Consider the following 18,563-nt stretch of genomic DNA (forward strand, 5'->3'; position numbering starts at 1 on the left):
TCGTCCACCATCCCGACCGCCTCAATGTCATTACAACCTAGGGCTGTCAATCGATTAAAATATTTAATCAGTGGGCATGTCCGTAAAGGGGAGACTTGTGGGTACCCACAGAACCCATTTTCATTCACACATCTGGAGGTCAGAGGTCAAGGGACCCCTTTGAAAATGGCCATGACAGTTTTTCCTCGCCAAAATTTGGAGCGTTATTTAACCTCCTTCACGACAGACTAGTATGACATGGTTGGTACCAATGGATTTATTAGGTTTTTCTAGTTTCATATGATTCCAATATCTTCACCCAAAAATCGCAAGATGCGTTAATGCGTTAAAGAAATTAGTGCCGTTAAAACAAATTTGCGTTAAGGCGTTACTATCACGTTAACTTTGACAGCCCTATTACAAAAGTATTTGCGATACGTCAAAAACAAACGTGACGAAATACGTTTCGTTCTCGAAATCCCAACGCAGTTTTGTTGTATTGGAAAGTCATTTTTAGGAGACAGGGCTGAAATAGGGTACAAACAGCTGTCAATGTAATGCGGTCCAAAGCAAAACATACTCTATCTAAACTTGACATAAATATGATTCATTCCTGGGATGTTGTGTTGGATTGCGTTAGATTGCAGAGATGTATCCAACTGACTGTGAAGTCTGTGTAAGAGGTTGTTTTAACCACATACAGTTTCTACTGTATGTACTTCTAAATAGATAAACTAAAGATAGAAGCAGCTTTCTCATAAATAGACCAGTACTTTTGACATCTTTTGACAGTTGTCCTCTCATCACTAACCTTAATTAAGCTACCACATACAGATGCCAACAGATGACGTTACAGGCCAGGGTGTGAGAAAGCAGCCACAGAGATGTGATGTGTTCTTCTATTGTTGGTTTGATGAGTCTCTTTGTGTGAGTGAGAGTTCTACTTAAGAGTTTTCATTCATTAGCGACCCCTTGCGCACAGTTTCTTATGATATTGTCAGTTTGAGTCTCTATGTCACATCCCTCTGCTCATTAAAACATACTGGTACTCATCAAAGCAAAACAGTACTCTGCTCATTAAAACACTGTTGCACTGACAAAAGGAGTCCATGCAGGGTTTTTTTCTCTGTACCCTGGACAGGCCAGTCTGCTTGTCAGTGTGTGTGTGTGTGTGCATGTGTGTGTGTGTGCGTGTGTGTGTGTGTGTAACAGAGAGAGAAAGTTCCTGACCAAAGTTTTCCACCGAGAAGTACGGGAGGTCATGAGGTTCATTCTGTTCAAAGCTGCTCATCAATGTGAATCTCTCATTTGTCTAGAATGACCAGCTGTTCTAACATATTTGTACATTTCTGCATATTCAAACTACAACACAGATGTATATATTATATACTTGCTAAAGAGTAGTTCATTTCTATACTTTTTTATTGTAGAATTATTTTCTTCTCAACTTAGGGTGGCCGTCGGTTGTCGGTTGTTTGCTCTTGTAGAACTAAAATCATAATAACACACGTACTGGATAATTTATACGAAAGTCTGTATATAAAACTATTGAAAAATATCCATATATTTTGCTACTTAATTGCAAAATCTAACGGATTATTCTGCTTCAATCCATATTTGTCAGCGTTTTGCCTTTCAAAAACAGCATTTTCACTGCGTACAAAAACTAATCTGCTCTCCTGCTTGAGCAATCTACCAACACCATAAATTACATTTATTTAACCACAATAACAAAAATTCTATTTTGCCTCTAACACTGTTATGTAAGGGATAATGTACAGCGAGCCAGTCATTGTTGTTAAATAAACCCCGATAGGGCGATGCCCCGACGCTTGTATCGCCCTGAAGGGATTTATTTCACAACAATAACCCGCTAGCTGTACATTATCCTGCTTATTACACGACTACTTACTGAAGAAATCCATCATTTGACAGTCCGATAGAGTCCAACATCAGGACTTCGCCCATAGCAACAGTCTGTTATACATAGCAACGGTCTGTTATACATAGCAACGGTCTGTTATACATAGCAACGGTCTGTTATACATAGTAACAGTCTGTTATACATAGCAACAGTCTGTTATACATAGTAACAGTCTGTTATACATAGCAACAGTCTGTTATACATAGTAACAGTCTGTTATACATTGCAACAGTCTGTTATACATAGCAACAGTCTGTTATACATAGCAACGGTCTGTTATACATAGTAACAGTCTGTTATACATAGCAACAGTCTGTTATACATAGCAACAGTCTGTTATACATAGCAACTGTCTGCTATAAAGTAAGAACAGACTGTAGAACACCGTGATTGACCAATCAGAATCGAGTATTCAACATTCGGTTCGCAGGGGCAACAGCTCCAGCAGGGAACCCCAACTTCCCTTTCCCGGGCCACATTGCCGTGTAATAATATATTCTAAAATATATTTTGAACATTTGAAATGGCTGTAAGTGTAGAGTGAACAGAAACAGTAAGTGGTTGAACAGCTCTTCTGTTTGTGTGGATCTCTTTGTCCAGACAGGAAAAGAGCCAAAAGACAAGTGAAACGGAGGGGGAGCAAGAAAAAGGTAACACACACACACACACACACACACACACACACACACACACCTGTCAGCTCAGCTCTGTGAGTAACACGAAATTTAAATGAATTTTAAAATCAAGCGTCAAGCCGTAGCAGCCACGTACAGGACAAAGGAAACGTGTGTGTGGGTAAGGAAGAGAAACAAGACAGCTCCTGTGTCTCCAGACAGACTGTTTTCTCTCTCTGACACATATTTTCTCAACCTCTGTCTCCTCGCGCTCACTTTGCATGCTGGGAGCCGGCTGTGTGGGATCCCGAGCTGTCTGTTTTGTCAGCTTCACTGTGGTTTTATTCTCTTTGGGAACTTGCATGTTTGCGCTTCATGATCTGGTTCAGTTCCGTTTCTTCCTCGGCGCTGAGTTTGCCAGCAGTTTTGTGTTTGATTCCAGTTTCGGCGCTTCGCATATTGAGCTGAACACAACCCAGTTCTCGCTGTCAGTGATTAAAAGTGTTTATGGAAATCAGTCCCACTTTGCAACAACAGAAACTAATAGAGTGAGCTGTTATTTCTGAGGAAGACATGCTGAGAGCCAGCTCCTTCAGAGGAAAGTAGTCCTAACAACTTGTTGTTCATACACATACATAAATTGACATCTTTAAAGGAGCTCTTATATATTTATGTTTACTCCGAGCCATATATTCCATGGAGGTTTGGCACAGTGAAGAGGTGTCAACACAGGCACTGCAGCAAAAGTTGAACCAGGATTTTATGCTAAATGCAGTACCTGTGAGGGTTCCTGGACAATATCTGTCATCGTTTTGTGTTGTTAATTGATTTCCAATAAATATAATAAATATATACATACATTTGCATGAATCAGCATATTTGTCCAATCCCATGTTGATAAGAGGATTAAATACTTGAGATATTATAATCTATTGCCAGTTTTTTCCATTACAATACGCAGGTGCCAGAGGTACATTGAAAGAGATGTGATTGCTATAATCATTTGTGCTCTCTACACTCTGAAGAGAGCCCTTCTCAGTGAGACTGTACTGTACAGGATGATGGAGGAAACAAATGTTCTGTGCTTGTTGTCCTTGTAAAAAATGACCTCTAAAGTTCAGCTGAAGCTAATATGTGACTTCAGTAGTCTGAGTGGCCTATTTGAGAGGGAATCTTTGTCCTGAGAGTCAATTGTAGGTTTATTGCTTTGTGTTTTGTCCTGGCGACAAGCACACATGACTATATGACGTATCTTTCCACTGCATGCACAAGGACACAGACTGTGGCCAGATTAAGGATCTCTATTAAGCATCTCTTATGCCGAGTACACACTAGAATAAAGCTGATTTTGGGCCCGATCCCGCCTCCCGACAATCGTCAGCAAAGCCCCAATTTTTTGATGGTTCTAAAGATGATATTTCCAGATGTTTCTGTGGTGCGAGTGAGGTATGTTAAGACTGTTTTTTACATCCCGTGATCAGCTCGGAAGTCCGTCCTGGCCCCACGATTTCACAAATATTAAACGAAGTCTTGTTTTTGAAAGGCTAAACGCCAACAAGTATGGATTGAAGCAGAATACTTTGTTAGAATTTGCTACTAAGTAGCAAAAAATATATATATCTTTAAATTGTTTTATATACAGTGGTTAGCACTGTCGCTTCACAGCAAGAGGGTTGCATGTTGGAATCCGGCTTGGAGCCTTTCTGTGTGGAGTTTGCATGTTCTCCCGGGTTGCTTCGGGTTCTCCGGTTAGGTTAATTGTTGGACAGCCGCTGACGCAGTCATAAAGTATGGTAGTAAGATGGAACTCAGAAATGGAGGACTAACTTGTTGATTTGTGTCAACAACGTAAGTGTTTATTTAACGTGTCTCCATGACTTCATCCATTTATTTTTCTTTTTTCTTCGTGAATTTTCAGTACAAAGTAGAGCAAAAACTAACATCGCTAAATCTTCCTGACAGTTGCCATGTTTGTTTACACTAAAGTTACGTTTGATCGCGAGAGATTTTGCGAGATTTACATTTTTTTAAGTGGGGACACATCTGTTTAGATCTGAAAAATCTTTTAGCCTTTATGCATGTGAGTGTTGTATTAAGATAGATTTGACATTACTTTAGCTGTTGGCTGTTCTCATTGAAATGAATGGGGAGGCTGTGTTTTTTGACACCTTCTCAGTGTGAACACAGACTGAACCTGAACGCTTGTTGACCACGATATGGACGGCTAACATGATGTTTTCCTCAATTTGCATAATTTGTTTTAAGAAGAAGCAGATGAAGTCGTGGAAACGTTTAGACTCCGTCCGTCTTTCTTTCTGTCCGACACACATTCATCTTCGACTTCTAATTTCTCCTCTCTTTCATCCTCACGCTCACACGTCACTTGCTCCATTGAACTCTCAGTTTGATGCAGTCAACCTGTCTGACCCTTATGGGAGTTGTGTGTGTGTGTGTGTGTGTGTGTGTGTGTGTGTGTGTGTGTGTGTGTGTGTGTGTGTGTGTGTGTGTGTGTGTGTGCCTAATTTATGAGTGTGTGAGAGACAGAATGAGGGAGGCAGGTCTCTGCATTTCAGAAATCTCTCCAGTCTTCCTCTCCCTCTCCTTTCATGTCTTCCTCTCATCTTCCTCTCCCTCTCCTTTCATGTCTTCCTTTCGTCTTCCTCTCCTCTCATGTCTTCCTCTCCTCTTCCTCTCCTCTCATGTCTCCCTATCCTCTTCCTCTCCTCTCCTCTCCAGTCTTCATCTCCTCTCCAGTCTTCCTCTCCTCTTCCTCTCCTCTCCAGTCTTCCTCTCCTCTCCAGTCTCCCTCTCCTCTTCCTCTCCTCTCCAGTCTTCCTATCCTCTTCCTCTCCAGTCTCCCTCTCCTCTTCCTCTCCTCTCTTCTTCCTCTCCTCTCCAGTCTTCCTCTCGTCTCCTCTCTTCCTCTCCAGTCTTCCTGTCCTCTCTTCCTCTCCCTGTCATCTCCAGTCTTCCTCTCCTCTCCTCTTCCTCTCCTCTTCAGTTTTCCTCTCCTCTCTTCCTCTCCTCTCCAGTCTTCCTCTCCTCTCTTCCTCTCCTCTCCAGTCTCTCTCTCCTCTCCTCTCTTCCTCTCCAGTCTTCCTGTCCTCTCTTCCTCTCCCTCTCCTCTCAGTCTTCCTCTCCTCTTCCTCTCCTCTCCAGTCTTCCTCTCCTCTCTTCCTCTCCCTCTCCTCTCCAGTCTTCCTCTCTTCTCTTCCTCTCCTCTTCCTCTCCTCTCCAGTCTCTCTCTCCTCTCATCTCTTCCTCTCCTCTCCGGTCTTCCTCCCCTCTCTTCCTCTCCCTCTTCCTCTTCCTCTCCTCTCTTAAGACAGCCTCTCATTTGCTCTGGTTTACTTAATTCCTTCCCTCGGCTAGATTCATTTAATTCCTACATTCAGAGTGTGTGTTGGGTTTTGTGGTGTGTGTGTTGTTTTTGATTTGTCTTGCAGCCACAAAAGCTCTTAGAGATTTTTGAAGTCTGCTCCCTCTCTCTCTCTCTCTCTCTCTCTCTCTCTCTCTCTCTCTCTCTCTTTCCCTCCTATCCCCCTCTCTCTCCCACACACACACACACACTCACACTAAGCCTAACATAACTGGATTAGGACTCAGCTATTTAGAGAGAGAGGGAGTGAGAGCGAGTATTGAGGTCAACCTAATAAACATTCATCTCATATGTGAGCCTGCTTCAGCCGTACACACACACACACACAAACACACACACAGCATGTGTTTCAGACACCAACTAATGACATCAACACACTGTGTCGTCTGGATGACGATGGACATTATAATCATGACACTGTTATTGTCTTTGATGGTATATACTATTTTAATTCCATAATGTATATATCCATGTTTTTATTAGAATGTGAAAGTTTAGGACATCACAATATTTACTTTAAATAGATAAAAGAAAAATATTAGTGCTGCAACTAATGATTATTTTCATTATTAATTAATCTACTGATTATTTTCTTAGCTAATCAGATAATTGTCTTGTCTATAAAATGTCAGAAAACTGTGAAAAACGGACAATATCCCCAAACTCAAGGTGAGTTTTGTCCAACCAACAGTCCAGATCTCAAAGATAGTTCATAGAACCCTTCATGTCAGGTCAGTTTGTATCATATAGAATCCTTGCAGCCATCTGAAGGCATCACATTAATTAATCTCATTTTAGTTCACGGGCCACATAGAGCCCAATTTAATCTGGAGTGGGCCGGACCAGTAAAACCATTGCATAACAAGCTATAAATAACAACACCTCCAAATGTCCCCTTTCTTTTAGTGTAAAGAGTGCAAGCAAAGAAAAGAAAGTACTGAAAAGATTCACAAGTTAATGAATTCATGATTCATTTACCAAATAGATGCTGTTTCCTCAACTTCATTTATCTCCTCGTTTCTCAGTTGTCCTTGCAGATTTTTGTATTTTACGCCAAGATGAGTGTGATAGTGGTGCAGAATATTATATTTCCATGAGCACTGGAAGGTGCTGTGAACACACCAAGCACGCTGGCTCCCTGTTAACCTCTGTGAAGAATTAGGAACTGGTCCATTTGTCATGGAAATAGCAAACGGCTTCAAGCCACATTCTCATTTACATGCTTCCAGGAGTTTGTATTGACTCTGAAACTGTTTGACTTCTCTTCTCTAATAGTCTCTCTCTCTTTCTCTCTTAGATATGCTAGAGATGTTGATCGAGTGTGTGAAGAACAAGGACGAGAAGAAGGTGAGTTTCATGAGTCAGTCCATCATCAGTGTTTCAATATTGATCCATCACAGATAGAGGCTGAAGCAGACCAACCTGAGTACCGTTAATTACCATTAATTGCAATTGATATAATTTGAGAAGAGTAAATATTAGTGTCTGCTGTCACCTTAACATTTGGGTACATTTGGGTCCATGTACATTTTTTGCTTCTGGACGTTATCTTCCCTCAAATCAAGGTGGCGGCTGCCTAAATCAATGAAATGTATTTACTATAAAACAGAAGCAGGGTGCTTCCAGGTGCATCATGGGAGGAAATTTAAGTATTTTGAGCGTGTTGTCTTCAAAATCGCAGCAATAAATATCTTTCTATTGACAATGGATCAAATATGTAATGTAAAAGGCGTCGCTTGTGACAAACCCACAGAGAATCATCAACCAACTTTGCAGTTTTCTAACCTCTGTAGAACGTTTGAGCCTCTTTCAGCTCACTGTGTGGGTATCCAGCCTGCAAACTCCACCTCTCATCAACCTCTCATAAACCCACTGTACAGTTAAGGCCCTTTTTGAACCATCTATAGCACACGGTCTAAAGTGCATGGCGCAAGGTATGGAAGGTTAAACAACGTGGGCACTGGGCGGGAAAATGACAACTGCGCCGGTCTGGAACTAGCAGTGACAGCATTTAGCAGCTAAAGAGCCAGATATTCTCCTCAGGAGTTGGTGGAGACCAAAGCCAGAGCTAAAAGAGAGAGAATACATCCATGGGTAATATTGGTAGTATTCAATCAAAATGTTGCTACAAAGCTCATTTAACCCTTATTTCACCAAACAGCTGCAGGAGCTGCACCTGAAGGGGGCGGACCTCACCGCGCTGGACTCATCGGGCTGCAGTTTGCTGCACCATGCTGTCGATACAGGAAGCAAAGAGATGGTCCGCTACATCCTTGACAATGGTAACTGTAGCATATAACCACAGGCTGCAGTTTGACATGTTATGATTTGATTTTTTATACTATTTATCATTGTTTTGTGTTAATTGATTTCCAATAATAAATATACACAAAGCAGCATATTTACCCACTCCCATGTTGATAAGAGTATTAAATACTTGACAAATCTCCCTTTAAGGTACATTTAGAACAGGTAAAAACTGTGTGATTAATTTGTGATGAATCATGATTAACTATATTTAATTGTAATAGAGAAATATTTTAGATAGCCTTTGTAGTATGTCATTGATGGTGGTCTGGTCTGATGTCTGTTTTCCAGCTCCAAGTGACCTGCTTGATGTCACAGAAAACCTCCAGTAAGTACAGTCTCCTGTATCGCCTTAAACATTCAACAATTTAAATCTTTAAGTTGAGTTAAAAAATGATGAAGGGATTTAAAATGCAACTTGTTTTGTTGTTACCCATTGATCCTGTGAGCAGAATTCATTTTGATGGACACACCTTAGGTGACACAGTGTGACTGAGAAAGTGTTGTCAAACTTTGTCCTGTGAGTGAAGCAGCAGCAGCCTTGATGTAGGTCCACTGGGCCCTGGTCCGTCTGTATGTGCTGGGCATCCTAACAAGTGTACCGAACGTTAAAGAGAATACCAAACCAAACAAAAGCCGTGGGGTGCCCGAACATCAATGCTGCTCGACTCTCAGAAGACGATGAGAGTTGCTGTTATCTCATGCTCTCCCTCTCTCTCTCCCTCTCTCTCTCTCTCTCTCTCTCTCTCTCTCTGTCTCTGTACTCTGGACCACCAGCGGGGAGACGGTTCTTCATCGAGCTGCATCTCTGTGTCACAGAACCATCTGTCATTATCTGGTAGAAGCAGGAGCCTCACTGATGAAAACAGACCTACAGGTAGGTTCTGTTCACACACGTGTGCATGTGTGTAGAGTCCGATATTTACATTACACCATTTACCCAGCCGCACCGATTACACTTCAGACAGCACTCTGTAGTCGCTTTCAGTCCAAACTGGCGGAAGCGGAGCTCTGCTGCTGGGCGCTGACGCTGCAACGGAACCAACATTTGGCTTTCACTTCTTGGCAAAATACGTTCTTTGTTAATATTGTTGTTATTCGCCGCTCAGCACTGCTCTCATTATAAATTCTATATTGTACCATAGCTGATAAGAGACATTAACAATTACATTCTGATTACATTAGTAAAGTATTTATTAACAGTTTATTGTTGCACACATTATAACATTCGATATACTATATTAAGAATTTGTTAATAATTACCAAATGATTTGTAAACCTAGATAGATAGATGAACCAGAACCCAATTATTATTATTATTCATTTTCTTAAACTGATGATAAAGAATGACATTTTCAGTAAAATAATCATAAGTAATGTTGTTCCAGATCTCATTTAACTTTATGTAACATCAACTCTCCCTATGAGAGACCAGAACTGTTCCTGAAGGCCACACTCACAATACACATTATAATACCCATGATCCATGGTTCACTCTGGTCTTTATCCCATTTAAATAATCTGTTGGCTGGTCTATTATTGTCCTTATCAAGAACATATCGAGTTTCAGTTCAGACTCCATCAGTCTACAGAGCTCCCTCCTCATACCTCTCCAGATGTGGTTATGAATGGCTTTAATACCTGGTGTAACTCCCATGTGTCTATGTATGTGCTGAAAAACAGCCTGTGCAGAAAACATGGATGTGGCATCTGTGACATCTCCAGAAGGTTTATAACGGGACATTCTAAAGCTTGGATTTGGGTTGACGGTCCAGCTCCAAAGATAGTGCAATCTTTGTCAGTCGCTAAAGCCACGAAATCAAAAGCAGTGCAGGAGGCAGAACGGAGCTGAGCTGACAGGTGGCAACCGCCATGGCTGAGCATGGCAGCGATCACTGTCGATCAAGCACTCCCAAAACATATCTCTGTTTGTGCTTAAATGTGTTTTTAACTGCTGACCATGACTGGGAATATTGTCAGGCAGTGGAAGGGAACATGTTGAGAAACTCTAGAGGCGCCCCTTGCCACACCGGTGGTGTATGGGATTCTCTCTGCTGAAAGGTGGCTGTAGCAATGTAGATCCATTACTGATTGTGGATCAGTGGACCATTTTTGCAGGCCAACCAGGAAGTTATCATCGCCCTGGTTCCCTCGACAAAAAGACACACTAAGCTGACAGTTTGGGGCCGTCTGTGAGCATCCGTCGGACTAGTTTTTGCAGTGTGTCCCGCACCGTCGGCTCTAGTCTGCCCGTGTCGGAGGTTTTTCGTCCGATTCAGCATGTTGAATCTTCATCTCATCTGATCATTCCGATACACGGGTATTTTCACAGCGACATGAACATCTGGAAGGAAGCTAAGTGGTGAGTGAGAGTGGTGTGAAAAATGGTCGGCAGACGCCGCTTTGTTTCATGTAACCACGGCTTGTATATCAGCAGTCCTAGGGCTTCTGGTTTCCCTTTTTGTATGACCGTTACGCCCCATCCTCGGGCAGCCCTATTGGGGCTAACAACACTCCAACACTGACCCAAACCACAAACAAAAGACACCTTTAAAACTCTCAAAATCCATAGGATTTATTAACAAAGACATATATCAAAAAGACAATATAAAGTCATCAACTGAGAGGCAGCAGAACCAGCAGAGGAGCTTTTAAGCACCTCCTTCCCAACCTTGTTAAGCAAATGCAGCACACCTGGCCACCTCGTCGAGGAGTGCAGCACACCTGGGCAGAGCGACGAATACAGTCTACCGACGCCTGCTGGTGTGGAGAGTTATTTCCTCTCAGGCAGGAGCAGAGCGTACGTGCTAACTTGCTGTCGGCTGTAACTTTGCGGTGTGTTCAAATGCAACTTGCCGGCCAAGACAAAGGCGACGTGAGGCGACGCAACAGTCGGCCTTTATCGCCGCTAGTCGGCTTGGTGTGCCTGGGCCTTTAGGATGGGATGTCTAACAAGCTCTTATAGGTGGTCAGGTCACTGACATTTAGCCAAATAGTGTGTGTGTGTGTTGGTCTCAAATATGCATCGTCTTTCATTTTTGTTCAGTTTTGCATGGTGGTTTCAACAGTGTAGAAAAAGCGCCTAACTGGCTGGACTAGCAATGACCTAGATACAGAGAGAGGGAGAGAGGGGGAAGAATGGAGAGAGAGAGAAAGAGAGAGGGGGGGGGGGGGGGGGGGGGGGGGGGGGGGGGGGGGGGGGGGGACAGACAGAGAGAGTGCAATGAATGGAAAGACAGACAAATGACTTGAGAAGCGTAGACTATGATGTTGACATCTCTATAAAATACTCTGTTTTATCTCTACATCTCTCTGCGCTCTCCACTTAGGGTCTTTCTCTCTCTCCCTCTCTCTCTCTGGGAATATATCCAAATCTGGTAGAACCCCAAAGACAAATGCACACACACACACACACACACACACACACACACACTGGACTCAACTAATTAGAGTCTGTTCTAAACTCTGGAAGTGATTCAGCATATGGGCCCCTCCCCCCTAAACAACCACTTACAGTAGACTATGCGTCGGTGTGTTTGTCCTCTCAAGGACACATGTTGTTTACTTCGTTTTTTTTTCTTATTTCTCATTATCTCATTTTCTTTCTTAGTTGGAGACAATGCCACTTTAACAAAAGCACTTTTCACTTCATGGAGAAATGTGAAATGGAAAACCATAGTCGGTCCTGTAAACTCACCATCACACACGTTTTAGACACGGCATATGGAGCCCTAATGAAACGCCACAATCTCTCCCGCACAGAGGGGAGGAGAGGCGAGTGGGAATAACACTCTTAACAAAAGCCTGTTTTTGTTTTTAACAAGACTCGCAGTGTAAAGCCCAGTGTTCATCACAGCTCGCAGTGCAAATGTGTTCGTATGTAGTTCATGCTGTCTGTTGTTATTTATTTATTATTGCTATTGTTGAGTCTTACAGCTTCTTTAGATGTAGAGCAGCGATGCCAGATGGGAAATGTTAAAGTATTGTGCCAGAGGCTTCAAATTATCGTATTTTGAGGAAAAGTATCGAGAGATTAACCACAAGAACAAGTAGGCGTAAAAGTGTAATTTTACAAAACACAAATGACCTTTTGACACAAAATCAAATCTACCCACATCTTTTATTTATTTCTTCTTTTTTTTTAAGCATGCTGACATGGCTATGATGTGTGGAAGGGGTTATGAAGGGTTATTGAAGTAGCCTACTATTACAAAATCAACGGTCAGACTGGAAACTTGTTCATATTCTGCATGTTAAGTGTGTAACAGTTAGGGGGATCTATTGGCAGAAATGGGATATAATATTAATAAGAATGTTTTCTTTCGTGTATAATCACCTGATAATAAGAAACGTGTTTTCGTTAGCTTAGAATGAGCCGTTTATATCTACGCAGGTCCCTCTCCACGTAGTCTGCCATGTTGCACCGCCATGTTTCTACAGTAGCCCAGAAGGGACAAACCAAATTCATTTAACTTTTCCTGCTTGGCCCGGAGTCGATAACGTTACTCGCTCCCGTCGCCGCCGCTCTCTCTCTCTCTTGCTTCACCACTCACCACGCAAAAAATGTGCGATTAACTTGCAAATAATCACGATTAACCATGGGCAATCATACAATTAATCACGCTTTAATATTTGAATCGATTGACAGCCCTACTGCTAAACAAAACTAAACAAAACTGTCATCGCAAAACAAAGAAATTATTTATTTAGCCTGATTAATCAGAACCTTCACAATAACATAATCAGCAGGCAGAGGTGCGTAGAAATAGCTGTTTAGCGCCAGGCGGGGGGTCACCGACGCCGACCTGATTATTCTAGGAGGTCACGACTCGAAAAGATTGAGAACCACTGAACTAAACGATGGATGACAATGTGAGCACAGCCTCTGTGTTGCCATAGAGACACAGAAAGGTCAGGGGGATTTCATGACAACCTGGCCTCTCCCTTTTGAACTTAATGTGGACTGTAAATGTTGGGCCATGGGTGGAATAAAAGAACAGTAAAGGACCAACAGTTGAAATAAGAGAAATAATCTCTAACTGTTTGTGTAATATGTGTTTTTATCAGGGGGAGACTCCGAAGAACAGGGCTGAGAAGGCTCAGGACTCTGAACTGGCGGCCTATCTGGAGAACAGACAGCATTACCAGATGATTCAGAGAGAGGACCAGGAAACGGCTGTCTGAAACTGTGCAACTCTTTACGAGCAGGACGTGGATGAAGACGCTGATGTCTCCTTCCTCATCCTCGGGACACTGACAGCAGCTCCTTGAGAGGCCTGAGTGACGGGACGACTGGTACACAGATTCCAGTTTGTGCTTTCAAGGAATGACACGTGTCAGCAGACTGAGAGTGAAGCTGTGCCAAAATCTGATCGCAACATGTATTTAATAATGATTATGGCAGTGATGATGGAAACAGTGATGGAAACAGTGATGTGGTACACAGGCGGTTGAAGCTTATGTTAATGTGGGTGAAGATGCACATGAGGTCGTCCCTTTTCATTTTGAGTAGCTCAGAAACAGCGTTGGGATGATCAGAGTCCTGTTTCTGACGTTGAATAAGACTTCTTCAAAACTTTTTTCTATCAAACAAATACGAAGGACTCTAAACTATAAAGTGATCATCCACCATAAATTAGTGATGTTTTTTTGGGGTCGGATTGTCTCAGTGAGTCTGCAGACTCAAATGTCATGGTTGAACAAACTCAGGAAATTAACTTCATACCAACCATGGAGGGAAAATCTAACAAGATTAAAACTGTAAAGTCCAGTTACAGTGGCTACAAAGTGCATTACACACCTTACCAAAAAGCTTTTATTTTTGGCTGAGATTATGAAATATCTTGTGTGAGCGGTGTTGACATTTTGTCCGTTAGATGAAAGTTCATTGAACGTTCAACGAGGAAGCGTACGGGGAGAAGTTTTGGCTCCGTAGTGAAAGAAACGAATGGAAAGGTCAGGAGCTCAAAACCATTGTGGATCATGGAAATCAGACCGTTAGCTTTTGAAATCATGGACCAAAGTGTTTAAAATGTTGGTATGATGGCGTTAAGGTCGGGATTGTGAAATCGAAGGAAGGCGTATAAATACCACGCCATTACACGGACATTCCGCGTGTCACAAGTACGCATTTTAGCATTTTCGCGTGTCATTTGTACGCCACGCAAACGTCTGCAGTTAGGTTCAGGCAAGAAAACCACTTAGTTAGAGTAAGGGAAAAAGGGTAGACTTAAAATAAGTAAGTAAACTAAGTAAAACACGTACGGAAACAACAACGGAAACACGTCACAAACGTCAACAAAAAACGTGCCAATCGTCACATGACAAACGTCGCTAACGTAACTTACAAAACAAAACACTGGTCAACAACGGTCTCGAACACCGGCCTCCTGGTTAAAAGTCCGGTGTTTGTTGGTCTTTCTCGCATTTTATACTACGTCACTCTTACCGTACAGGATACATGGCGTACAAAAGACACGCAGAAATCAAGAAATGCGTACTTATTGCATGCTAAACGCCTGGGCATTATCGTGGCTTTTATACACCTTTTTGTGCGAACGGGCTTGTGAAATCATGAATATCAGTATCAGGATTCATGGTGATCTAGTAGATGTGAGGAGATGCCGTTTGGACCAAAGTGCTGGACTGACGAACCGAGCTGCCATCCCTGATCCCTGACTAGTGACACCCATCAGCATCATGATGTATGTTGTAAACCTGCCTTGGTTGGTCTTACCTCACACATACCACTTTATCAATATATTGTACAGACTGTATTTTGTTGACTTATATCAACACATTCTAGAGACAATTATTATTTATATGTTGGAAAATAATCAAAGTGATGTTTTGTTTTCTGGTGCCTGTGCTGAAGGATTGGATGTCTGAGGTGAATTTATGGGCTCAGATGACTTTACGCTCCATTTAAAGGAACAATGTGTAACATTTCAGGGGATCTATTAGCAGAAATGGAATATAATATTCATAACTATGTTTTCATTAGAGTATAATCACTTGAAACTAAGAATGTTTTCGTTAGCTTAGAATGAGCCGTTCATATCTACATATGAAGCGGTTCCTCTTCACAGAGTCCGCCATGTTTCACAGAACGGACGAACCAAACTCTGGCTCTAGAGAGAACCTTTTGCATTTTTACGTTACCTGAAGGCCACCGTAGTTCTGACACACTTTTTTGCATGACACGTTACCGCCATCTTGGAAAGGGAGGAGTGAGCGGAGGGATACTCAGTTGGTTGCAATCTGCAACCACACCGCTAGATGCCACGAAATCCTACACACTGTCCCTTTAAACATCCTCAACCTGTTTCTTCTTTTTGTGACTTTTGTTTCTACAGAGTACAGTAATGTCAAATTAGATCAAATGGGTGTGTGCGTGTACTTTAGATTAAAAATGAAATGTTGATATTTTGTTAAGATTGTTTTAGCAAAATGGAGTCTCAAATGATGTATGATTATTATAGTTTGTCGTGCCAAACATTAAAGCTTGTTTACATTTAAAGATATAGCACGCACAAGTCATTGACTTTTGAAACTGTAGTATAGAACTGTGTTGAGTTCCATATTGACACTGTGACAAACATTTAGATGTTGGGGGGTCACTTTTGGACACTGCAGAAAAATCTGTCTTTCAATACTCAACATACTCAATTAGGTTTTGAGGGAAGCGGATTTTCTCCCGGATTACGGTTGCAGCTTTAAAACATGTTTTAACGTTGTAATTTGAAACAAAACAAAACAAAAAATGCAACAAAACTACTTGGTTATGTCACGAACCGGCTCAATGCATGTGACAAGGAGGGGAGACTAGTCACCATGAGTCCCCTAGGGGAACCCGCTGCCAATCCTAACAGGGGAAAAAGTACTCCTGCCCAAAACCTTTGCTAAAACACCCAGATAAGGTCCACCACAAAGCCCCAATCAAGTACACAACTGACAGCAAACAAAACCGACAAAATGCTACTCCTACCAACTTCCCTCACCGGAAGCAACTGGCACAATAAATGTACCTGACAATTCCCCTCCACACAAAGGTTGGTGAACAATGTGACTGTTTTTAACATTGTGCGGTTGTTGTCTGGCTGATTGCTTCTTGTAATTCGTTAATAACTGTGTATTTATTTTAGTTTTATTCTACATTCTGTTTTATTGTACTCTCAACATCATTGAGACAGACAACAATTCACGCTCACATTCACACCTACGGGACATTTAGAGTCAACAATGAACCTCCATGTCTTTAGACTGTGGGGGGAAACCTGAGCACCCGGAGAAAACCCACGCTAACCACTGCACCACCGCGTGACCCTATAGATGCTAAAATGCTCCACCAAATCACATTTTTCAACTTTACTTTCAGTTGGTATGAGTTGATTGTAAAGATCCACATCAGCAAATGATAAAAGCACCCCAGCTGTAGAGCGGAGAATCTCGTTTTAGCTTTTGTTGTTTCTTTGATCATTGTGTATCTTATCTCCTCAGACACGACCGAATCAATTCATGCCTCTGCTTTCATCTTATACCCATAATGTGGAGTTGATCTTCATCAAGGGAGACCCAGAATAACAGCAGAGAAAATAACGATTTCGAAGCTCTAATGTATCAGAGAAGCTTTGATGGTATTTAAACAAGCCATGAGTGGTGGCGTGGCGGTGGAGTTTCTTTAAATCAAATACAAAATAAAAACATCAGATGACACTTGAAGTAAATACATATCACTGAAAGCCAACATAAAAGAAAAGAGGTGACATGAGTCATGATTTTTTCATAAGCCGGCAGAACTCAAAACAACATTTGAGGCAGTATTACAGAATATGTGGCAAAAAGTAGCTCCACAACAAATTGTTGATGCTGCACAGGAGTTAATATAGTTTGATCAAGCTTTGTAAATGAGTATAAGAGCAGTTGGCAGCGTGTCATACTGCTGATCAAAGACGCCGAAATAACCTCAGAACTAAGGCTTTCATTATTCATGAGAAATTAGCCTGCACTTGTCAATGGGAAAATGAATAGAGATTTCACAGCATACATTATACTGATTCTTCCCTGACTTCTCTCGCTGAATCTCAAACCAAGAAGTCTCTGTAATAATGTGCTGTATTGCTCTACATATTTCTTCTCACAATGTATTTGGCAGCCAAACAGCAGTATTGAAAAATTAAGACAAGGTGCATATTTTAACTTCTTACATATTGTAATTACTGCAGTGAGAGGACTCATACAATATTTTGCATTTATAAAACCTTAATTTAATCAGGTCATCTAGCATCAAAGGTCAAAAGGCCTTAGAGAATAAATGTATTGATCATTTAAACCTCCCTTGCAAAAACTAAGGGGGTGCTTGGTCTTTATTGTTGACAAGTCACATGCAAATTTTTGAATGCAGTATAAATGTGTTATTGTCTCCTATTCTAAAATGGTGTATCTGAATATTTCTGCATACTGGGGTCCCTAAACAGTCTCTGAATTACATAAATTGGGTATCACTGTAAAGCTGAGACTCTTGTGGATCCAATGAGCCCAACTGTATTCATGTGTGATGATGTTAGTCCCCATAGTAACCATTTCATTGTAGTGAGACCATTTTTTAAAATGTGACCTCACTGTATGAAATGACCTGTGGTGACCTCTAGGATAATCACAGCCTCATGAAACTTTACAGCCACAAACTAGAGACCTAGAGCATTCAGAGGATGGATGGATCAAACTAGAGACCTAGAGCATTCAGAGGATGGATGGATCAAACTAGAGACCTAGAGCATTCAGAGGATGGATGGATCAGACTAGAGACCTAGAGCATTCAGAGGATGGATGGATCAAACTAGAGACCTAGAGCATTCTGAGGATGGATGGATCAGACTAGAGACCTAGAGCATTCAGAGGATGGATGGATCAGACTAGAGACCTAGAGCATTCTGAGGATGGATGGCTTACCTAGCTAGATTGACAATGAGGGGGTTTCTGAGCAGTTTACACAACAAAAGTTCTCGCCATCCAATTGCCAAAAAATGCAGAAATCTCCAAATGTCAAAAGTTTTTGATCTCAAATCACAGCATGGCTTCTTCTACGGTGTTCCTCAAGGTCTTGGTGTCTTAATGTGCTATTTTGGAGGGGTTATTGATCATTTGTATCAATTCTCCAGTGGTAAAAAATTGTTAAATTTAGCACCAAATCTGGTATCAACCCAAAAATTGCTGCAACAACATACAAAATAATAGAGCATTCAATCATAATGTTCTAAGCCTTTATCAATTTATAAGAACCCCCTTTTTATTAATCCTTAGATAGTATGATCCATAATTCAGTATCTGCACCTTGCACCTGCTTTGCTTCTTCTCCATT

The 18,563-nt window shown here is 41.6% G+C and overlaps 1 protein-coding gene and 1 long non-coding RNA gene across 6 annotated transcripts in view; one reads left to right on the top strand and one right to left on the bottom strand.

Moving 5' to 3' along the window:
* LOC119483766 (diacylglycerol kinase zeta-like) overlaps positions 1-14,400 on the top strand; it is a 100,988-nt gene extending 86,588 nt beyond the window's left edge. For all 5 annotated transcript variants that reach the window (XM_037762213.1, XM_037762215.1, XM_037762212.1 and 2 more), the window contains 6 exons: positions 2,504-2,553; positions 7,194-7,243; positions 8,058-8,178; positions 8,495-8,531; positions 8,981-9,080; positions 13,271-14,400. In XM_037762213.1, the coding sequence (XP_037618141.1) occupies positions 2,504-2,553; positions 7,194-7,243; positions 8,058-8,178; positions 8,495-8,531; positions 8,981-9,080; positions 13,271-13,387 (475 nt within the window). In that variant the 3' untranslated portion in view covers positions 13,388-14,400. The remainder of the gene's footprint in view (positions 1-2,503; positions 2,554-7,193; positions 7,244-8,057; positions 8,179-8,494; positions 8,532-8,980; positions 9,081-13,270) is intronic.
* Positions 5,012-6,230, bottom strand: LOC119483878. Its single transcript, XR_005205836.1, has 3 exons — positions 6,218-6,230; positions 6,094-6,098; positions 5,012-5,094 (listed from the first exon to the last, which is right to left on the bottom strand). It is a non-coding gene; the product is annotated as an uncharacterized LOC119483878 (long non-coding RNA).
* Positions 14,401-18,563: the final 4,163 nt, after the last annotated feature.

Source organism: Sebastes umbrosus, chromosome 24 (genome assembly GCF_015220745.1).
Source record: "Sebastes umbrosus isolate fSebUmb1 chromosome 24, fSebUmb1.pri, whole genome shotgun sequence".
In the NCBI taxonomy this organism is placed as follows: domain Eukaryota; kingdom Metazoa; phylum Chordata; class Actinopteri; order Perciformes; family Sebastidae; genus Sebastes; species Sebastes umbrosus.